Source organism: Anabas testudineus, chromosome 16 (assembly GCF_900324465.2).
Source record: "Anabas testudineus chromosome 16, fAnaTes1.2, whole genome shotgun sequence".
NCBI lineage: Eukaryota > Metazoa > Chordata > Actinopteri > Anabantiformes > Anabantidae > Anabas > Anabas testudineus.
In genome coordinates this window covers 6116295-6140208 of record NC_046625.1, presented here as the reverse complement: position 1 = coordinate 6140208, position 23914 = coordinate 6116295, and the positions used below count along the sequence as shown (strand labels likewise).

The 23914-nt window shown below is 38.2% G+C and overlaps 5 protein-coding genes across 5 annotated transcripts; 2 read left to right on the top strand and 3 right to left on the bottom strand.

The window, feature by feature from the left end:
* The first annotated feature begins 454 nt into the window (after positions 1–454).
* Positions 455–4870, top strand: vsig10l (V-set and immunoglobulin domain containing 10 like). The gene is made up of 10 exons (XM_026370134.1): positions 455–692; positions 1022–1351; positions 1898–2140; positions 2226–2504; positions 2891–2983; positions 3392–3616; positions 3717–3842; positions 3934–3974; positions 4330–4416; positions 4506–4870. The coding sequence occupies exons 1-10, from the start codon at positions 620–622 to the stop codon at positions 4578–4580; spliced, it is 1572 nt and encodes a 523-aa protein (XP_026225919.1). The 5' UTR covers positions 455–619; the 3' UTR covers positions 4581–4870.
* A 3656-nt stretch (positions 4871–8526) lies between these two features.
* Positions 8527–11026, top strand: lim2.5 (lens intrinsic membrane protein 2.5). Its single transcript, XM_026372664.1, has 4 exons — positions 8527–8704; positions 10118–10267; positions 10470–10604; positions 10965–11026. The coding sequence occupies exons 1-4, from the start codon at positions 8527–8529 to the stop codon at positions 11024–11026; spliced, it is 525 nt and encodes a 174-aa protein (XP_026228449.1).
* A 351-nt stretch (positions 11027–11377) lies between these two features.
* Positions 11378–12289, bottom strand: si:ch211-231m23.4 (free fatty acid receptor 2). The gene has a single exon (XM_026372749.1). It carries the CDS (start codon positions 12287–12289, stop codon positions 11378–11380), a length of 912 nt encoding a protein of 303 aa, XP_026228534.1.
* Positions 12290–14428: 2139 nt separating this feature from the next.
* LOC113169808 (free fatty acid receptor 2-like) lies at positions 14429–16354 on the bottom strand. Its single transcript, XM_026371523.1, has 2 exons — positions 16153–16354; positions 14429–15766 (listed from the first exon to the last, which is right to left on the bottom strand). Exon 2 carries the CDS (start codon positions 15757–15759, stop codon positions 14848–14850), a length of 912 nt encoding a protein of 303 aa, XP_026227308.1. The 5' UTR covers positions 15760–15766; positions 16153–16354; the 3' UTR covers positions 14429–14847.
* A 3996-nt stretch (positions 16355–20350) lies between these two features.
* Positions 20351–23807, bottom strand: LOC113169804 (free fatty acid receptor 2-like). Its single transcript, XM_026371520.1, has 2 exons — positions 23757–23807; positions 20351–21688 (listed from the first exon to the last, which is right to left on the bottom strand). Exons 1-2 carry the CDS (start codon positions 23798–23800, stop codon positions 20764–20766), a joined length of 969 nt encoding a protein of 322 aa, XP_026227305.1. The 5' UTR covers positions 23801–23807; the 3' UTR covers positions 20351–20763.
* Positions 23808–23914: the final 107 nt, after the last annotated feature.

The following is a 23914-nucleotide window of genomic DNA, read 5'->3' as shown; positions in this document are numbered from 1 at the left end:
TGTGGGTGAGGGTACCAGCAGAACCAGCAGGCACAGCCCATTACAAAACTTTATTTCACGGATATTTGTGTACATATGATGTGATGATGTTTCCTGGAATCATCCATTTAACTTAGTAAACCCCCTAATTGTTGATCAGTTTGAGCAGACATAAGTAAAAAGAACAAAATAATAAAACAGTTACATAATTTTCTCTCTGTTTTCATGTAATTAGAACTAAAGCTACATGGTTTGTTTTAGGAGAACTTCTCTAAACTTATCTCAACTAAAACGAACTTAGAAAGTACAGATGATATTAAATAGAAATCAACATCCAGCGCAATGCGCCCGTTTCAAACGTCAGTGGAAATTAAATTAATATTCTCTACGTAAAGACTGTAACGTTTTAAGGGGCGTGGTCTCACCTGCACAAGCGTCAGCACAGGTGAGTTAAGCACGCGCACTGATGACGGCTCCTCGGGAGCGCGCAGGAGGTGGTCCGGTCTGTCTCTGGTGTCCAAGACATCCAGGACCTCTTTTCGGTTCATCTGCGGGAAATACAACCTGAAACCTGCTCTTAGATTCTCTGTGTGTGTAAAAGTCCCGTTGAAATCGCGACATACTCGACTTTCTTATTATAATGACGTGTCTGGATACATTTGTTAGGCTAAACGCAGTTTCTGTGACCATTTTTCTTAGCTTTAGTGTTCAAGGTAAGATTAATATCGCAGGTTTGCTATTGATGTCTTGTTTGTTCCTTTACTTTTAGAAAAATCCCTACCAGTTTGAACAACAGGGAGAAATGGGGTTTTATTTCTGTGCTTATTGTTTATTTTATTCTTTTGGGGGTTTTACTTCTGTGCTTATTGTTTATTTTAATATTTTAGGATTAAACTGTATCAGTTTGATTTGTGCTTTTTTAAATACATACACTATGCCACTGGATAATGTTATTCCACTGAGTTTAAAGGCCCATCCAGTATTGAGAATTATAGAGTAAATATTTTCTCTATAAATCAGTTACTTGTCTTTGTGTTGACAGGTGGATACTGTGAACTGATGATTTCTCCTGCTGGTCCTAAGCAGGTAAATTCAATAGCTGGCAGCAACGTGACTCTGGCTGTGTCCTTCAGTGGAGCCCCTGATCCAGCCGTTGCCTGGTTTATGGGACATTTACCTGTCGTCACATGGACTATTAACTCCACTACCCCCCCAGACATAGCAGAAAATATCAGGAAGGTGGTGAAGTTAGAACTGAATGGGTCTCTTACTTTTGTCAACGTGACTCTTGGCTATACCAATAACTACACAGTTGAAATGACAAAGCCAGGAATGAGTAAAGCTGCGCTGACTTTCACTCTGGAAGTATTTGGTGAGTACCTAATCTAGCCTCAAATGGACACATTTTTTCCATATTTTTTGGAGAGTTTATTGCTTTATATGCACAATTATATACAATTCTGCTGGATTCAGACAATAGGGTCATGCAGGGTTAGGATTAAGATTATGTCCATCCAAGACTCCCTCTCATCTAGTAGTTTCCCACTGTGCTGTACATTGTGGTCATGACAAGCAAAGAAACCCTTCAGATATTCAGAAAGCAAATAACAATTGACTGATTTGAGTCCTAAATCTAACATATATATATATACAGACCAGCCAAGGAGGAATTTATACATGCATACGGCTTAATAAGCAGACTAAATAACAGCACTGAAAGATTTAATTCATTAGCATGTTTCTTTATGATGCATTTTAGTTTTATGTTTTGTAAAGTGTTTGCACAGGTGTTGGACAGGGGTTTACATCTATACTAATTTAAATGTTTTACACACACGTTTATGTTCGTCTCCATATTCAACATAAATATGGACTCAAAGCTGTGTGATTCACATTGTTAATGCTTGTTGTGGGACAGAAAGGCCGTCAGGTAACCCGGTGTGCTTTGTGCAATTGGTGATGAACTCCAGCCTGCAGTATCACTGTGAGTGGCCCGGTGGAACCCCGCAGGCCCAGCTGTCTTTTCCAGCATTCAGCAACACCAGTAGTGGAGCAGGAAGCTTCAGTGTAACTGTCAATGCATCAGATCACCTCAATGGAAAAGCTGTTACATGCATTGCCGACCACCCAGCTGGTCAAAATAAGTGCAACATTACAGCAAGTAGGTTTTTAAAATTCTATGAATTATCAATCCAATGAATTTCTAAATGTTCAGTAATCTGTTATTCACTTTATCTTTCTCTCAGATAGTCCAATTGATTTCCTTCCAGCTGTGAGCAGCACAGTTGACGCTCAGGACAGATTAGTGGTCACTATCACCTGTGTCAGTGAAGCCTCTCCTAAAGCTGTGGTGTCATGGACCAAAGGCAGCGAGGCACTCACCAGCGGGGCAGTTTACCAGATCAGCAACGACACCACACAGCTCCAAATTCCCAATTACAACATCAGCAACATTCTTCTTTACAACTACACCTGCACCTGCCGCAACCCACTGGGCAGCCAGATGAGGGAAATACAGTTAGAAGGTAGAGTACTGCTGTTCCACATACTTACCAAAGTAGTATTGTTAAAATCAGTTTTGAGGTACTTGTACTTTACTTGACCTACACAGCTCGTGTAACCTCTACAACATTTCCAAGGGCAAAATTGATCTTTTTATCATAGAACATTTAGATGGCTTGAGCTATAAATTACTACTTGCTGTAGCAATGTAAAGTAGTACATAGTACTTGAATTAGTATCTTTTGACTTACAGAATGAAAGGAGACAATGGGCCCTCAGACAGAGAGCTAAGTAATACCTGAGATTGCTGTTTCCCTTTAAACAATGCTCTCTAGTCTTGTTATACCCATACCTCCCCCTCTCCTACCTTACTTAATCTCCCTCTTGCTTACAATACCTCCCTCTCCAGGACCGTCCATCTCAAATTCCAGTTTGTTCCCTAACAAAGATCGAACCAGTGTCACACTGACCTGGGAGATACCGCCTACCTCCGTTGTTACAGGTAAAGTAGTAATTAACTTCAGGAACCTGTCCACTAGAATATCTTTAGACACCATTTACAAACTCATCATTCCTATTTTGAATTTGCACATGTCAGCACAACTGCTTTGTGAAATCAGCACAGCTTTGAAAACAGAAACTTGGCTCTGAAAATAGGGGTGTAAATATTAAGTAATGTGTGAATCCACTAGCTGAGCAGCACTGTGTTGTGGGAAAAGATATTTTAATGACAGAAGCACTGTGAAATGCAAATGTCAGTTTTTGTTATGACATATATGTAACAGCAATACTTTCCTTATCAAACAGGCTTGTAACACGAATCAGTGAAAGTTTGATCTTGTATGGTGACTAGTCAATGTTGATGCCACTATCATGCAAAACAGAATTGCTTGTGCTTTTTGTTACAAAGGGTTTGACGTCCAGATGATTGGACCAGATCTCATGAAAAACCTTAGCAATGGAATCCAAGCTAGAGGCAGCTCCAACACTTATCGCTCCATCCTACAGACATCTGGCTCTGCTCGGAGCGCCAACATCTCTACCCTCAATCCCCACCAGACGTACCAGTTTCGAATCATCCCGAAAGCTCGTATGATGGAGGGAGCACCCTCTATGGCTCATAGAGTTGGTCCAAGTATGGCAAATATTTAGACTTTATGTGTATTAAAGCATCACTTTTCTAATCTGCTTACTTGATGATAATAGCAGTGGTTAAATCACTGGTCTGTTGACAGAAGCTAATGGGCTTAGTGGCCCTGCCATTGCTGGCATTGCAGCTGGAATCCCATGTAGCCTCCTCTTCTTGTTGCTGCTGCTGGGTGGTCTCATCTCCCTCTATGTCTACTACTGCAAGAGGAAAAGTAGGTCAAGTATGCCTTTTATTGTCAAGTCTTAAAACAGAGAAAACCTGTTTTCTTCTGGAATAAATATTCCTTCATTTATGTTTTGCAGGTCAACAGACTAGATATCCCAAGACCAGAGCGGTGGAGCAGGTTAGAATCACATCACCGGCCGTCATAATAAATATTCAGAGTTTGAGAGAGCTACAACACAATGATCAGGGGTCACAGTTGATGGGGAGTCTGCATGTAATATAGAACATACTCTAGTAGCAGGGGCACAGTGGTAGGCAAGGGTGGCATGTAGCTTTTCCCATTTACTAATTTTCCAGACGTTTTCCTCTTCTATCTGTGTGTGTGGCTCAGTTTGGGCCCCCTATTAATACATTTGTCATGTCATGCTCTACATATCATGGACCAGACTGTAGTTATTCATTAGCATGTTCCCCTATTAATTCTGCATTTGAGATTTTGGTTGCTTCTGACCTTGTTTCTTCTTACTCACCAGGCAATAACAACTCGGTCAGCTACAGCTCCCGGTCAGCTGCTGACAGGAGGCCTGAAGTCTCCCCCTGATTACAACAGATTTCAGCAGGTAGTCTCTGTAATAAAATATGTAAGTGGAACATTGACCCTTTTCTTCTTTTACAGTAAATTAACGCTCTTGTGTTTATTTTCTTTTAGACTCCTTCTGAAAAGTCAATGCCTCTCCCCACATTTGTTCCTCCACCACCTGTCAGAGTTGCTACAACTGTCTGAACACCAATAATTTTTAATGTGTATTCTAAATTTGTATAGCATGCTTTGTTGTGCGTCTTACATTAATCTGTGAAATCTTAAATAGATCTTATGTTTGTATTGTTATTTTCAGTAAAACTGAAAGGATTAGTGTTAAATTGATTGGCTATAAATCTATAACTTTTTAAATCTCACCACCTTGTAACGTTTCTTTTAAATAAATGTTTTGTATTGAAACTTAACATTTATATTGACATTTTAATGAATGTGCAATAGAAGGATATACACTATAAATGCATGACCAACTCAGACTTTTAATGCACAAAACAGTTTTTTATTTTCCCCTCATCTTATATCTGCATCTCTTTTTTTTTTTTAAGGTACAATTTCATCACATGTGTTTTTAAGTTTTGCTGACAAAACACTGACAGTGATTTACTGCACTGTATGTGGTACAGTCCTGGTCATGAGTGGGCGGATAACAAGATAAAGCATTTCTAAGGATGTCAGATCTATTTGGTGTCTTTAAGAGACATGTGCTGTCAACATAGAATCTCTAGCATTTTAATATATCCTGTAAAATATTCTTTATGGGGATTAATTACCTTTAGACATTTGTCTTGTTGTGGAACAATGCTAAAAGTGATTTAATCAGGTGATGTTAGTCAGTCGAAAGCCTGCAGGGGGGGGTGTTGTAATGTTTTCCTTAGATGCTATTCTCCTGCTCTCCCTCGTTCTTCTTTGGGAGGCACAGAGTTGAATTAATGAGTAACACAAAGGAGGAAGATTGCAAGTAACACCTCCTCTGAACAATAACGTTTGTTGCTTATGATGAGGGTTATGGACGAGCGGTGGCATTTAACATGAGATGGCAAGTTAAAATCACTCACACTGATAAAGTACATAACACTTGCTCATGCCTCAATTCAAACATAAAGCAGCCCCTTTAACATTAAAGTACAGGATTGAAACTGTCTCTCTGATTTCCAATACATGCACTGGTATTAATATTTAATTAAATCTTCAACATTCAGCAAACAGAGTTTTATGCATCATTTGTAAACACTTAGTAAAATGGGGTTATGTTTCGAATTGGGTAGTTCTCTACACTTGATGAAATGGGCACAGCACAATGGTCCATCCAAAATAAAAGAGTTAATAAAATAATTAACCACAGTTACAGTTTTGTTAGCTTTGTAAGTTTATCCGATTGTTATTTTGTGGAGGGCCTATTATTGAATTGAAAGTGGTTACGATTGATGCAAGAGATGATAAACAATGTGTCTGTGGAACAATATGAAAGGCGGATGTGTCGCAGCTCATACCCAGAATGCATGAATTGTCACGAGAAATTTTGCATTTCATATCAGTCAGTGGCCATCACCCTAAGTAGAACCTTAAATGCGCTCAGCTAATGAGTTTCTGGGGTTTTGTGTAATGTTTAAAGTCTTTTTCTACATTCATATAAGGCCTAAATGATTCACATGACACGCAAACATGCATTAGTGTCTGAAGTGATGAGACAGCATTTTGAACTGAACATAGCCGTTTGTATCATGTTGTTCACATGGTTTGCAGGTGTGGTCTCTGTCTCTGATCTGCTTGACCAACAGCAAAAGCAGCCGTAGTTACCATGACGTCCACCTGGAAGTGCAACATCACTCTTTTGTTAATGGTACGGACATTAACAAAAAATTCCATTAAATGTATGTCAGTGTTTAATACACCTGTGGGGAAAATATCGCAAGTTCATATAGCCATAACAAAATATAGATTTATGTTTTACAGTTGTATAGTCTCAGAAAATTAGAATGTGTACACAATAACTTGACACTGAAACAGACACATTGCTTGACACAATTGTTCACTCATGAAAACTCACCATGCCATCTAGTAACCACATGATGCCATGCTGATATGAATGATTAGTGATATGCATGGCATGGTGTCTCTTCATCTCACATGCAACAACAACAAACTAGGCATTCACAGTAATTGCCATTACAAGCATTTGCAGAACTCTATTACTTACATAAATTGTACTAATGAGAAAAGCTCAAACGGAAGAGTTCTCTGCATGTGACTTAAGTAATAAGTATGATACTGCGAGCGTTTATTGTAGCCAGCTATTTTCTATGGTATACCTATACAGTTCAATGCATTGCAGTTCAACTACCATTCTAACTGTAACCTCAATAAAACACAGTTAATAAATACCTCCCTGTACAGTATGTGCCAAAAATGAAAAGCATCATTGTTGTAAAGGCAGCATTTACCATTTAACCAGTGTACATTTTCACATAGCTTTCTTACTAATTTAGTAAAAACTGCAGGTGTCATGTTTTTACTAAGAAGTGGTGGTTAGTCATTGTCATTGCAATGTTTACAAGATGTCATTCTGGTATTTACAGCAAACACATGTACTCTGAATGCAGTGTGTAATTTAATTTAGCAGCTCTTTAGTCATGTGTCTGTTTTAAGCGTGTCTGTGACCACACCCCAGGCACACTGAAAGAAAGTGTGCGCTTCAGCATGTTCCATTGACCACCGCAGTACTGCAAGCCTTTGCACATCCACAGTTCCAGAACGCCTGACAGAACAACAGACAAGGACTGTGATGCAGCGGCCTCATACCCCAGACCCTCCCCCATGCCCTAACACCATCACCCCTCCCCACTCCACTGACCCCCAGAATGCTCCCATGTAGTTCAATGTGTCACGTGTTTTGTTTTGTTTAGTTTTTTTTTCCCACCAGCTCAAGTGCATTTGTTCTGTTCTGATTGTTTTAAAGGATTCTGCCTCCATCAACAGAAAAGTGGAGGGGATAACTTTTTGGAATCCAGCCTAGGGCTTCCTCTTTGACGTTTCGCTCACTCCTGGCTTGCACTCTCTCTTACTCTTTCCCTGAAGAAAGGTTGACACTTAAGAGGGTTGATTTATCCTGAGGAATTTAGGTAAGATGATGCTGGCTCTTTTGTTAATGTCTGATGCCACTTAATAAAGTTGAATCCACATCATGGGACGCTAACTGGTTAGTGTTTCTCTCACAGCTGGGCCAACAGGGCCTTAACCATGTGATAGTGACAAGATTTCATGATTTTTGCTGACATCATTTACGAGCAGTATGCCTATTTATATGCATGTTGGACTGTACATAATGTTGAATTTAAGTATTATCCATAGATGATTTACATGTGATGCATTTCTCAGGATTTCACGCTCAATTCTATATTCAAGGTTTATTTGGTTCTTATTTGATGTTCAGATCCTCCATCCAGGAGTGTGGATGATATATGTTGTTGCATTTAATAAAAAAGCACATAACTGCAGTAGAGCTGCTGTATGTAAATGGTTAAATGTAGGCTTTACATTTACAGGAACAAGTGCTTGTGCTTATTTTTGTTAAGGCAGCTTTATCTGTTACAGCCAGCTGCATCTTTCACAGCATTGTGAGTCATGTGTGAGTTGAATTTTGCTGTTCTTAGGCAATTTTCTCATTTAGTTTAATAGTGGTTGAACAAGGAAGTGTACACATTTGTGGTTTGTTTAACATCAGCACCGAGTATTAAAACGCACGTACAAACAGAGAGAGAGCAGATGTTGCTACGAGCTGAATGTGGGGTGGTTGGTATGATTACTCTGTCCAGTTCAGCAGCTCTTATGACTTGTGCTGTGCTTTGTTGCTACAGATAACTGTGTAGTCAAGACAAAATCATATGCATACAGAGACTAACTCTAACATCTTCTTGTATCCTCACGTGGAATTCCCCTCAAATTTCTATTTCTATTTCTAGAATAGTGCAGGTCTCAGAATTGATAACATCAGAATCAATTTTACTATAAATTTTCATTCAAACTAAATCTATAAACCCCTTTCCTAGAAAACTGACTTCACTAAAAGCTGACTTGTATCTTATTTTCATTTTGCAGAGTGCATAAAGCTGTATCTGCCGTCATATTAGCACTCATGATGTACAGCTTCATGGGAGGGGGGCTGTTTTGTGCCATCGTGGGCAACATCTTGTTGGTGGTCTCCACAGCTACAGACTACTGGATGCAGTACCGTCTGTCTGGCAGTTTTGCCCATCAGGGCCTGTGGAGGTACTGCATGTCTGGCAAGTGCTACATGCAGACTGACAGCATTGGTAAGTGGGAAGGTAGCTTCCAGAACCCAGAATAAACCGAACAGAGGTGGAAGAAACATCCACAGCTGTCACTCAAGAAGACAACAATTCTACAGCCAGGCCAGCAGCTCCATGAGGCTGTATTTTGATTAAAAACTTAACATAAGCATGCTAACATGCTGATGTCAAGAGGGTAACATGTTGACCATTTAAACATGGTAGCACGCTATTAATTTTGCAAGTAACTGTTCCTAAACTTAAGTGCTGGTTAGTGCTGCCAAAGGTTGTCAATACATTTTTTACTGATTAACACTTTATTAAACAATAAATCAATTGATCTGGCAACTAAACCAAAAGTGAAATTAAAAAGCAAAATTCACTTCTTTGCTGGTATAGTAGTTATTTATTATGTTCACTAACAGAAAATGATATGGCAATCTACCTTATTAAATCTAAACCAACAGGCAGACTAAACCACAAATGCAGCCATGTAAATGTACCACAGCAAATAGGTCAGTAAAACATTTCAATTCAATTCAATTCAATTCAATTTTATTTGTAGAGCGCTTTTTACAATTGACATTGTCACAAAGCAGCTTTACACAACCAAAGAACAGTACATGAACAGTGTATGTGTATGAGTCATAATAATGTGATTGTCCCTGATGAGCAAGCCGAGGGCGACAGTGGCAAGGAAAAACTCCCTGAGAAGGCAACAGGAAGAAACCTTGAGAGGAACCAGACTCAACAGGGAACCCATCCTCATATGGGTGATTACATGCTGTGTAGGCAGCAGTCCAGTATAACAGTTAAAGTCTTTTAAGTTAATATGGAGTCCAGTTAGTTATTGCAGGCAGACTAGTTCCATTCCTTGACTATCGAGCGTTGAGTCGAGACCTCCAAGAAACAGCTTCCGACGTCCGCCGAGGCCGGGACCGACATCATAGTAGCTTGTGACCAATCCAGTCTCCAAACGCATCCCAAAGGGCAAACGGTGGATCCAGGCGACGAGATCTCCAGCCAGAAGTTGGGCATCAGGACGAGTCAGACAGGTCCAGAGGGCAAAGGGTGGAATGACGTGTAGCTCGACAGAGAGACAGGAAGAGGGAAAAGAGAGAGGGAGAGGGAAAGAGAGAGCAAAAACAAAAACATTTGAATTTCAAATTATTTACGTATTTTTATTTAATACCAAAACACATTTAATACAACATGAGAACTTGCTGGTACTCTGCCTGACTCAGACAAAGACCTTCATTAATATTTTGAGCCAGATGGAAATGTTTTAATTTTGTGTGACTTTAATGAATATAAGTAAATTCATAGTAAATTGCATAGTATTTCTTTAGTTTTATTTGAGTATTATAATTCTCTATTTATTGTCCTGCACATATCTTCATTTTGTTTTTTTCTGTCCCTTGTCTTGCTCCTTTTCAGCCTACTGGAATGCCACTCGTGCTTTCATGATCCTCTCTGCTATGTCATGCTTTGCTGGTATCATCGCAGGAATCCTCTCCTTTGCCCATTTCTCAGCCTTCGAGAGGTTCAACCGTTCATTTGCTGCTGGGATCATGTTCTTTGTCTCAAGTAAGTCATGGCTACAGTAACCAAATTACGTTGCGATAACTTTGTTTGCCATCACGCTCACCATAAACAATTTATTTGGTACATTTTCATATCATGTAAATCTCAAAGTTTACCAGGCATATCATAGAAACTTTGTAGGCACATAATGATTCTATCGCACACAATGATTTTAATATGTGTCACTTTCTGCCCATGATGCCAGCCCTGTTTGTTCTGCTTGCAATGGCCATTTACACTGGGGTGACAGTGAACTTTCTCGGAAAGCGTTTTGGTGACTGGCGCTTCTCTTGGTCCTACATACTAGGTTGGGTGGCACTGCTCATGACCTTCTTTGCAGGTTTGTTCATATAAAGGAACATAGTAGAGTTCACTGCATGCTATCATAATGAAAGTTAATATTTCAAGTTATTTCAATAGCTCTGTATGGTATGACATATAACATACACGTCACAAACATAATTCATTCATCACAGTGGAATTGCTCAAGAATTCTTTAAGGAATAAAAGAAATCACCAATACACGTGATATCACATGAACACTTTAATTTAGCTAAAATATTAGTTACAATAATTCTATATTGCTACTCTCTCTCTTTATCTATATGTATTTGAAACATAAGCATGTGTGACATGTATATGCAATGTAGAAATGTTGTAAATAAGACCATACTTTCTAATGTTTATTTTCATTTTGTAGGTATATTCTACATGTGTGCCTACAGAATGCACGAGTGCAGAAGAGTGGCTGGCCCACGTTAAAGTAAACAGGAAATAATGCGTTAAGATTATGTTAGGCCAATTGTATTAATTCCTATTCAAGAATAAAGAACTGGCTGTAAAGTAATAAAAATTTTCAATTGTGCATATGTATAAAATGTGTCTCACAGAATTTGCCTGCTTTGAATTAGATAACGTGAAAATCAGCACAGGATTGAGCAGGATTAGGCGGCTCTTAATAAAATATTTTAAGGGTGTGAGATGTTGCTGCAATAAATACAAGATATTGTTAAATATACCCATGGATAAAGTTACTTTTTTGTTTTAGAATAGAATAAAAACTCATGTGGTAAATATACACATACAGTTTAGTCCAGAAAGTATGTTCTACTCTTAGCTAGAGTTTGTGGACTGCATTTCTATTCCTGAAACATTGAGTACATGCTTCCTGAAAATGAACTTTTCACTCCTGCACTGGAAGGTGGAGGAAGAAAAGTAGAAGATGATGGGATCAATACAGGTGTTGAAGGTGCTAAGTAGCAAAGTGTAGTATCTCCATTTTGGGCTATCACCCCTGAAGTAACCCACTACATGAGAGAGGTTGTATGGTATCACACAAATGAGGAACATCGATAAAGTCCCCAAGGCCATGCCGATGGCCTTCTGCTTCTGCACCTGGGATATTCTTGGACGAGTGTATAGGATCCAGATGCAGCTCAAGTAGCAGTAAATACAAACTAGAAGTGGTACTAGGCACAGAACAAAGAAAAACTCAAAGCGTACTGGGAGTACGACCTTCAACTGCATCTCAGTGAAGTCCTCATAGCAAACACTGGAGTTTTTGTTGGCCAGTGATGGGAGTTGCTGGATGATGACAGTGATGCTGCAGTGTGCTGTTGAAATTATCCAGATAACAGCACTGATCACTATCGCATACACAGGTTTGCGCAGCTGATGATAGGTGATAGGGAACGCAACTCCAATATAGCGTACCACACTGACTGCCATCAGCAACAAGGAACTGGTGTAGATTGTGGAGAAGAAAATTAGAGAGGTGATAGCGCACAGGAAGTTGGGCAGAGACCATATCATGTTGGAAGCTGCTTCATGCATCTTGAGAGGAAGGATGATCAAGAAAAGCAGGTCAGAAACAATCAGATTGAGGAGCAGGATGTCTGTGGGAAGCGGCTTTGAATGGATCTTTACACTGAAGGCGTAGAGAGCGAGGAGGTTAGCTGGTAGTCCTATCAGGAAGGAAATTATATAAACTGAGAGAATCACCTCACTCTTCACGATTATATCCATGATGACCCTAAACCAACAGAAGGGAACAAACACAGATAAAAATATATGTAGTCAAAGAGGAAGGTAGTCAACTATTAAAATGTCTGTCTTGGTGAATCAGTGACATTTGTATGAATGATGGAGTTCAAATAAGAAACATTTACTATGACTTTTTTCTTTTTCTTTGAACAACCACATGATCCTAAAGGTAGTACAACCATCAAAAACATAGTTAGAACCTTCCATCAATCCCAAAATTTAAATGAAAGCCATGCACTGTCAAGAAGTCAAATGAGGATATTGCTTTCTATGAGAAATGGATAAAGTCAATATGAAATTGCTGGTCATGGCTCTGATGAAAGTCCAATTACAAAATATAAAAAAAGCCAACAAACATCCACTGTTGAACTTCAAAAGCAGTTTCTATAGATTTAAAGCAGTAATGGTATTCACTTACCTGACAGTAGATAGCCTGAAAAAATTTTAAGATTAAAAATAAAATACAAAACAATTGAAGCTCTGTGTCGTTTGCGTCTTTCATGAGACAAACAGCTTATAACCTCTGAGTTGAAAGATGAGCTTGATATATGAGGACACTGGAAAAAGTGAGTCATACTCAAATAAAAGACAGTACTAGCCTATTACTGAACAACAGTAGCCGACACCAGTTATCTGCAGCTCATGATGATGTTTGCATTGTATATGTCAATAAAGAACCTCCTCCTACATGTCTCTGTTGGAATAAACACAATAATTAGGTTTGGATTTGATCAGGCCACAAGCCTGTGTATATTCAAAGTTATGCCTGCACCGCAAGCTCAAAGAGAGAAGTCATCCCTTCAGATAAACAAATTATTTTTACACACAACTAACTTGGCATATCCTTTTTTGAATTTAAGTCCAATATAGCATTGTAAAATAATTTTGGAAAGCAATAGAACAAGAAAGCTATTTGTGTAAGTATTCTGAAGGAAAGACAGTAGCTACACATATACTGCAGTAATCTTTACGACTAGTAATCTGGTCCATTTATGTATTAGCATAAACAGCGTGGATCCTAAATATAGACAACTGTGCTTTTTTGCAGTTTCTTGTATTAGTTAATCTCTCATGTAAGCTGAATGCACCATTTTGGTATCCATACTGTCAGTTTGAATGAGCTTCTCTTGGTACGATCACGTACACATAGGCTAATGAGGTTCATTGACATAATTTGCCTCACACTAACACTTAAATTAATAACTTTTTGTTTCTTATTTTTGCTTGACCTGCATTGGTGGTATTCCTGCTCTTCCTTGGGTAGAATGTACAGATAGTTGTTGGTACCCATCCATGAAAGAAAGAAAAACCCACATTTGTCAATTAAATAAATCGAAACTGACAAATGTTGCAATAAATAAAAATATACTAAAAATGAACTTATGGAAATGATTGCTTTTGAGTTGTGGATTAACAGAAGCATTTTAAAAACAAACTGATGAAACTGGTGCCTACAAAAATGATACCCCTAGAAAAGATTAAATATAATTTGACTATAGGGACATGTTCAACTAAAATGTGTCCTGTAATTAGCATCACAGGTGTCTTCAAACTTGATGAAAAGAACACTGTACCTACAGTGCAACGTGGAGGAGGCTTGGTTATGTTCTGGGCCTGCTTTTCTCCATCTGGCACAGGGGGTCTTAAATTTTTGCAGGGTACAATGAAATCTCTAGACTATCAAGGCCTTTATGGAGCTAAACATGCTGCCCAGTGTCAGAAAGTTTGGTCTTTGTTGCAGGTCATAGTCCTCAAACAGGATAATGACAAGGATAATCAAAGTTTTCAAGTGCATTTTGAAAATATGCAAATTAATCAATGTTTGTCCTTATTAATGTATATTTTCACACATAGCTTTATATATTTACTCCTCAGCCTACTAGAATGCTTCTCTTCTCTCTTCTCTTCTCTTGCTCTCGTTAATCTTCTCTGCCATATCTTGCTTTGCAGGAATTATCTCCTTTGCTCACCTGCTCATTTTCTGTTAAAGTTATGTCAATTTTTCTTTAATTATGGATACAGTAACAAAACAATGTAATTTTGAAATCAAGACATCGCATTCTTCATTAATCTTTATTTTATCAATTTGGATAATCTCAATAAGGTAAGCACATGACAAAACTTCAGCTAAAAAATGCATATTGAGAATTATGTATATCATCTCCCTCTTCTCGTATTGCCAGTTCTGTTTAGCACAAACTGAGGAAAACAAGCAGTGAAATTGCTAATATGCAGATAATCACATGAACACACTAATTATCCTGAAATTGTATTTACAGCAATTGTAGTTATTAGTAGGGATTACCAAGTGTGAATTTTTTCAGGTCAAACTTAACAAGGCTTTTTAAGGTGTGAGATGTTCCAGTAAAAATATAAACAATTGTTCAATATACCCATAAGTAAATTTAAATTTTTAACAACTGCTAAAGCAATCTTTAAAGCATTTAACAGTCTAAAATAATATCTGTAATATACAGTAACAACATAACAATAATAACATTTGTGTTTGATATGTACATTTTGTATGTTGAGTTTTTCTCTTAGCTAGAGTTTGTGTATTGCATTTGCAATCCTGTAGCAGTGGGTCTTTTCCTCCTCAAAATGAACTTTGTACTCCTGCACTGGAAGGCGGAGGAGGAAAAATAGAAGATGATGGGATCAATACAGGTGTTGAAGGTACTAAGAAGCAAGGTGTAGTATCTCCATTTTGGGCTATCACCCTCAATGAAACCCACTACATGAGAGACGTTGTATGGTACCACACAAATGAGGAACACAGCTAGAGTTCCCAAGGCCATGCCGATGGCCTTCTGCTTCTGTACCTGGGATATTCTTGGACGGCTGTATAGGATCCAGATGCAGCTCAAGTAGCAGTAAACACAAATTAGAAGAGGTACTAGGCATAGAACAAAGAAAAGCTCCAAACGTACTGGGAGTAGGACCTTCAACTGTGTCTCTGTGAAGTTCTCATAGCAAACACTGGAGTTTTTGTTGGCCAGTGATGGGAGTTCCTGGATGATGATAGTGATGCTGCAGTGTGCTGATGAAAATATCCAAATAACAGCACTGATCACTATCGCATACACAGGTTTGCGCAGCTGATGATAGGTGATAGGGAAAGCTACACTTATGTAGCGTACCACACTGACTGCCATCAGCAGCAAGGAGCTGGTGTAGATTGTGGAGAAGAAGGTAAGAGAGGTGATGGAACATAGGAAATAGGGCAGAGTCCATGTCATATCAGAAGCTGCTTCATGCATCTTGAGAGGAAGGATGATCAAGAAGAGCAGGTCAGAGACAGTGAGATTGAGCAGTAGGATGTCTACTGGAAGTGGCTTAGAGTAAATCTTGACACTGAAGGCGTAGAGAGCGAAGAGGTTGGCTGGTAGTCCTATCAGGAAGGAAATGATATAGACTGAGAGAATCACCTCACTCTTCACGATTAGTACCATGATGACCCTAAAGAGAAGTAAACAAAGGTTGTCAACTATTAAAAATGATGACACATTATTTCATTTTTGTACCAGTAATGAACTTTTGTCTGACTTGGTCAATCAGTGATGTCTGTATGAATGATGAAGTCCAAATAATAATGAATACTTTATTGATCCCCTTGGGGAAATGTAAGAAACATTTAGCTTGTGTTACTTCAGTGTGTTACAGCTAATTCAGTAAATAACACTGTACTAGAGAACAACTACAGTATTTGGTGCAGTCATAGCCTTATTTACATCAGTAATTCCCATAAATCATTTTTAAGTATTCTCTTGTAATCCGTCAGTTACTTTTATTTTCAATAGCAAAACCAATCTTCGAGGGTTTATGAGGTTATAATATTTACTTACCCAGCTTTGGAAGTGTGGAAGAAGCAAAAAAGGTGAAGGTTTTAAAAAACAACTGAAGCACTTTGTTCTTTGCTTTGTCTTCCTTTTATCAAAGAGAACTGGTAAACAAATTGTGTTAATATCTCCGAAAACAGCAAGTCATAGTAAAGCCCAGTGTGAGACACTGCTCTAGTCATGCTTTACTGAGCACTGAGCAGACATCAGTTGGTAAATATTAACTAAAATGCAAAACTGCAGCTCATGCCGACCTTTATATTTGATATGTTAATAAAGGACCTCCTCTTACAAGATCTCTGATGGAAGAAACTGTGAACATGATAATTAAGTTTCCATTTCATCAGGCTACGTGCCTGAATTTAGATAAAGTTACGCCTACACCACACGCTCAGAGGAGAAGTCATCATTTCAGATAACAAATTGTTTGTCTACATATACAATCAATTTAGGACCTCCTTTTCTGACTTTAATCTCTTTATCTCAACACCTGACTATAAACAGAGAATGACACCTATACTCTAGTAGTTGCATGGAACAGATACACACTTTGCTTACTTCCTGTCTGCTCTATTTATATTAGCATCAGTTAAGACGAAACAGTATGTCAAAATATATAGTCCTTTGTGTTAGGTTTAAACTGCTACAGGCAATACAGTGTTTGCCATTTAAGTTATTTTGCAAAAGTCAAAACAGTGGAAATATGCTCAGATGTGATGACATTATGAAATGAAGTTGGTGGTATTGTGCGGTAGGTGATAACTACAGTAGGGAGCTGACTATTTGAGAGTAGCTGCATTCGTCCTGTGATCTGAGGTTTAGATACGCAATGATGTTGCAATACAAGCTCTGAGAAATCTAACTATGGTTTTATTAAAGTGTAGTGTTTGTGAAACAAAAGCAACAGCAGAACATCTCTGATACAGTATTTTCATGTTTTATTGTTTAATTCAGGGACGGTCTGTTGTGGATCACTATACCTTTGACATTGCCAGTATTTTGCATTCTCTTTGAGAGGCTGTTTTATTATTCTTGTGGTGTTAAGATTCAGCTGGTCTACGCATTCCTTGCAAAAAATCATAAACATGAACAAGTGTTTTCACCACAGTGTTCCTCTCTGGCCTGCAAAGGGTTGATTGTATGTCTTTATCTTGTGATCTATTAGCAAGAGCGAGATAGAGAAAGACAGAGTGGAAAAATTAGCAGATAGATGCAATGTCCCCTAATGCACACCTATGTACACAAACTTATTGGCCTTTTGTATGCTACTCAAACATATATACTGTATATGACTTTTTTCAGTTTACTCAACAGATAGGCTACTTAATATTTAATTAATAAGTACAATCGTGTATTTGTACTAAGATTTCTTTACCTTTGATGGATGTAACTTTGTTTTTGTTGGACACTGTCTGCATAACATTTTGGTTTAAAATCATGCATTATGCAAAAATGTGTTTTGTTTAGTAAATTTCATATTAGCTCTTGTGAAGAAAAGCAAAATTACAGTTTTATACCTTGACAGACTTTGCAAACAATGTCCAGTGATTGTTTGTAGGTAATTAGAATGACATATAAAATTAACCCACCACAACTTAACTATAATCTCTGTCAAGGAGCAAAGTCTACCGACCTGTTTGTGGAATATTTCCTGTAAATGAACATTGCACCAAACAGCAAAGCCATTCCCGTGAACAATAAAGCAGGTAACCACTAGCACAAAGAAACAGTAAAAAGGAAATAAAAGGAAATGTGACACATGCACACGTTTGTCTTGCTATACTAGTGAGGATATTCATTAGCATAATGAATTCCCTAGCCCCTTAACCTAAACCATAATAATAAAATACTTAAACCTAAGTCTAACACCAACCCTAAAACTTAGTTTTAACCTTGAAAACGCACAAGACCAAAATGTCCTCGCAAGAATAGTGTTTCAACAAAATTTGTCCACACAAGCAAATAAACACAATCACAGTCTACACACTATTTGTGAGAACACCCATTGTGTCATGGTTTCTAGACTTCTTGTCTAGCACCCTTTTATTTTGAAGAAGCATCTGTCCCTGAACCTACTTCCTGTGTTTACTCTTTGAGGCAATTAACCTGATTGTTTTTGCCTGTGAACCTCCCTATATAGGCAGCCCATCCAGCACATTGCCAGTTCATCTCCTCTGTTCTGCACTTCAGGACACTCTCCAGCTTTCTACTTCTTATCGACTGAGCCCCCTGGTGTGAGACAGACCCTTCTCGCCCTCCTGACCTGATCTCTGCATCCTAATTACTTACTTGTAAGTCTGATTCTGACTCTCTGGCTCTGACCCTAGTCTAAACACTGTCTGAGATTCCTGGAATATGGCTTCTGCCTCAAACATTTCCCACCTGTTGTTCTTTATTGAGCGTATCTGCCTTTCAAGTGCCCATGTAGAGAATGTCTTCACTGTGCACCACCAGTTTCCCCCCTCATCTTGTCCATGCTAACTAATCGACCAATGACGCTCTTTCCTCACCTATCATGATCCCTGGGCATCAGAAATGTCTGCAGGATAATTTTTATACTACACAAATTTCTAATTAATTACATTAAAATATCCATTGTTTTTTTTATACTAAATGAATTAATTACTAAGTAATTATTTACTAATTATTTAGTAATTTAGCTGTCATTTACTAGGTTAAACGTTAAACGTATCGTGTAAATATTGCGCTTGTGCCCCCCCTGCTGGCAAAAGTGCAGCATATTGGAGATAATAATGACATTGTTTATTGATATCCTGGAACCAGGAATCTAACCCCTAACCCTGCAGATGCAGCCTCTGACCTGCAAAAGAGAAAAAGAACATTTATTTAGAAAACAGGGAGTTTTAGTTGTTGTATTTGTGGCATTATTTTTAGTGATAAAAATAAAATATGTGCTAAAATTGAAACACTTCACAGAAAGTATTACTATGATTTAACATTTTGAATGCCATTTGCATTTGTAATATTTGAGAAATTATTACAACATAATGACTAAACAATTAAATATTACAGTGTGTAAGGTGAATTTTACCCTTATTATTTCAAATATAAATACAGAAAACAACTACTTTCCTGGTCCTACAATCAAATGAGACATCTCTGTGTTCATTTATTTACAAACAAATTCACATTTGTTTTGCCTCTTTTCCCATTCACTAACATAGAGCAAGTTCATGATTTGTCCTGTAACCGTTCACCACAGGGTGATTGACTTGCAATGGCGTCACCTTTGAAGAGCAGTCACGTTGTTCCTGTTTACACAAAACTAGCACACTTAAACTAGTGTACTATAACTGATGACCTTAATATTTGAATGTGGTTGTTAATGTGCCAAAGGGGTTATCTGCAGTCTGCTGAGATGCATTAGCATGAACAGTGTGGCTCCTAAATGCGAACTGTGCCTTTTTGTAGTTTCCTCCTATCAGTTCATCTCTCATGTGGCCTGGGACACCATTTGGTATGCATACTGTTGCACCAAGCTGGTTTGAATGAGCTCCTCTTTGTACAGTCACGTACACATAGGTTGATGAAATTCTATGACATCCTTTGCCTCTCACTAACACTCTTTATTTCTCATTATTATATAACAGCAGAAATCAGGGACAGACATTTCCTAGAGTCTGTTATTTCCATAGGAACCTGTTTTCTCTGTGTAACCTAGATATTCAACTCAGTCGGATCATGGGTCTGGACTCACTGATGTAGTCAGTAAGCTCCTTTGTGGCAAGGCACCTGAGGTGGCTGAGATTCCCCTGTTTACTCTAAGCCTCTGGATGTTGTGGGGCTGTCTTGGCTGACAAGCCTTTGTAACGTTACGTGGCGGTTGGTGGCGGTTGGTGGCAGTACCTCTGGACTGGCAGTGGTCTGCCAGTAGAATGCTACTCTTGCTTTTGTTAATCCTCCTCTTCTGCCAAACCTTCCTTTGCAGCTATCTTTGCAGAAATTCTGTCATTTGCTCAGCTCGGTCTCTGAGAGGTCCATCTGCTCGTTTGCTGCAGGATTTAAGTTCTTTGTCTCGAGTCACAAATACTGTAGCAACATTTTATTTTGCTTTTCTACATCACATTCATCATCCATCTTTATTTAACGAATTTGCATATTAAGTTAATCTCAACATAAGTACATGAGATGAACCAGTGAAATTATCTTGTTTATTGCACATGATTTTCATATTTTTCTCCCTCTTCCTATATTACCAGTTGTGTTTCAAAAGGCAATTTACACAAGGAAGTGAACTTTCTTAACGAGTAGACAAGGATTTTGCTAACTTTTGCATGTATTCGTCCAACATAGTGGGTTCCTTTGCAGGTTTGTTTGTATGCAGGAGTGCAATATAGTTCATACAGTATCATGCAGAAAATGAACAAAATCAGTTTAATATACATTAGTAAATAAACAAGCAATCAAATCTCTAATAATAATCTTGAAATAATTAAAGTCACATTTAAAAAGGGCATGAGAAGTATGCTAAATTGAGACTTATCTGTTTAAAACAAACATACCCATAGCAAAAGCACATTTTAAAGTCTTGCAAATAGAATATCTGCAATAATAGTATTTGTGCTGGATCTGTACATTTTGTATTGAAACTATATTTTAGTCTAGACTAGAGTTTGTGGACTGCATGTGTAATCTTGAAGCAGTGGATCTTTGCCTCCTGAAAATGAACTTTTCACTCCTGCACTGGAGGGTGGAGGAGGAAAAATAGAAGATAATGGGATCGATACAGGTGTTAAAGGCACTAATTAGCAAGGCAAAGTCCCTCCATATTGGGCTCTTACCCTCGATGTAACCCACGACATGAGAGACATTGTATGGTATCACACAAATGAGGAACACAGCTAGAGTCCCCAAGGCCATGCCGATGGCCTTCTGCTTCTTCGCCCGTGATATCCTGGGACGACTGTATAGGATCCAGATGCAGCTCAAGTAGCAGTAAACGCAAATTAGCAGAGGTACTAGGCACAGAACAAAGAAAAGCTCCAAACGTACTGGGAGTAGGACCTTCAACTGCTTCTCTGTGAAGTTCCCATAGCAAACACTGGAGTTTTTGTTGGCCAGTGATGGGAGTTCCTGGATGATAATAGTGATGCTGCAGTGTGCTGTTGAAATTATCCAGATAACAGCACTGATCACTATCGCATAAACAGGTTTGAGTAGCTGATGATAGGTGATGGGAAAAGCTACTCCAATATAGCGTACCACACTGACTGCCATCAGCAGCAAGGAACTGGTATAGACTGTGGAGAAGAAGGTAAGAGAGGTGACGGTGCACAGGAAGTAGGGCAGAGTCCATATCATGTTGGAAGCTGCTTCATGCATCTTGAGAGGAAGGATGATCAAGAAGAGCAGGTCAGAGACAGTGAGATTGAGCAGTAGGATGTCTGTTGGAAGTGGCTTTGAGTGGATCTTGACACTAAAGGTGTAGAGAGCGAGGAGGTTGGCTGGTAGTCCTATCAGGAAGGAAATGATATAGACTGAGAGAATCACTTCACTCTTCACAGTTAGTTCCATGATGACCCTAAAGAGAAGTAAACAAAGGTCATTTTAGTACCATTGATCAACTTGGTGAATCAGTGATGTCTGTATGAATGATTTAGTCCAAATCAACATTGATACCTATTGAACAACTCCATCATTGTAATCATATTTTACAGAGGTATTAGCACCTAATTCTGTCACTGTAATACTGTACTGCCAGTCAAAAACAAACTGGTGCTGGTGTAGCTTTATATAAATTAATAGTTTTTTACAAATGTGCATCCTTGTCAGCTTTTATTTTCAATAACAAAACCAGTCTACAGTGTCTGATGAGGTAATCATATTGACTTACCCAGCAGCAGAAGGATAGAAGAAGCCAAAAACTAAGATATGAGCTGTAACTAAAATGCAAAACTGCAGCTCACATCGACCTTTATATTGGATATGTTAATAAAGTACCTCCTCCTGTAGGATCTCTACTGGAATAAACTGTGATCATGATAATTAGGTTTTGAGTTCATTAGGCAACCAGCCTGCATGTATTAAAAGAAACACCTACACTACAAGCTCACAGAAGAAGTCGTCATTTCAGGTAAACAAACAGTTTTTCTGCATTCACAATCAATTTAGGACCTCCTTTTCGGACTTCAGTGTCCCAATATTGGATTATTACTATAAACATAAAATAGTTACACCTATACTCTAGTAGCTGCTTGGGAACAGATTCACGCTTGGTTTCCTTCCTGTCAGTTCAAATAATATTAGCATCAGTTTAGATCAAAACAAAAGCATGCATCCATTTGTGTTACTATTTAAATGACTGTAAATGAGATTTAAGCTATTTTGCAAAAGTCACTGTAAATGTGTTCTGCTATTGGCTGTGGTTAAGTGTGCAGTCGGTTTGAGAGCAGCTGCAGATGTCCGCTGATCAGCGGTTAAGATAGACAGACATCTATGTTGCATGCACGCCCTGGGAGAAATCATATTATAGCTTAATTATAATTCCATGCTCTGGTAATTAAAGAAGCAGTAGAACAAATACCCTAATGCATGACTTGAAAGCTTCAGTATGAAGAGATTTTAGTGTGTTATACTGTTGAAATGAGTGATGGTCTGTTTTGTAAGAGATTTTTAAATGAATTCACCATAAACTCCACACAAAACCCAGCTTCATACCTTAAGAGGCTAGTAATAAAACGTAGCACAAACATAATCTATGTCAGGGAGCAAAGTCTGTGACATTTTATGTAAATGAATGTTGCATCAAACAGCAAAACCAAACCAGGTAACCACTCGAACCGAGAGCATGTAAAAAGAAAAAATATATAAGTAAATATGTCTCATACACACAATAGTTAACAATTAAAAAACAGAGGGTAACTTAGATGTTTTTTGCTTACAAACAGCAGTCTGGTGTCATTTCCTAGGGTCTGTTTTTTAACTGGGCTACTTTTTTATCCAGGAACTACATTATTCTTTTTTTAGTCTCATTTCCATGAATGCTCCAGTGTATCGAGGCCTTAGTCATAGGCTTAAGCTCAACTTTTTCATTATTATCTCGTGTGATTATTATTTGTTACTACATCACTGGATGCGACCAGAGAGATACAACCAATCAGAAGTCCCACTCCAGTTTGATTATGAGCGATGCAGGAGAGAGAAGTATCTTGTAAAGTGTTGCTGAAGGACATTTTGCTCTGAGTTGAATTTATTAATGTGACACATTTGTCTTCTGAGCCAATGAGTACAAGTGTGGTTTTGAAAGTAATTAAGTAAAATAGATGCACTGTAGTATAGAACGTGTAAAACTTAATTTTAGGACATGTTGTTCTTCTCGATTACTTTGAGCACAGTTTTGTTTGATGCAGAGTGAGTTGGTTTGTAGTCAGGAACTACACAAAGTGTAAATATTGTGCTTATGTCCCCCCCTGCTGGCTGGAGCGCAACACAGTGGAAACATATTTTCACCTTGTTAAATTATCTGATTAAAATGATTTAAACAGCGTCTCTTTTGTTGAAGACATGAAGTGTTACGGTATTTGTAATTGCTGTATTTTGTGGTGTGAATTTCTTTTTTCGGTTGTAAACATGAAATGTGTGATATTTACCTTTGAATCTTTGAGAGAATCACCTCCTTCCCGGTTAGTTCCATGATCCGCCTAAAGAGAAATAAACAAATGATGACATTAAAAATGATGACACATTATGTCATTTTAGTACCAGTGATGAACTTTTGTTTGACTCGGTGAATCAGTGATGTCTGTAT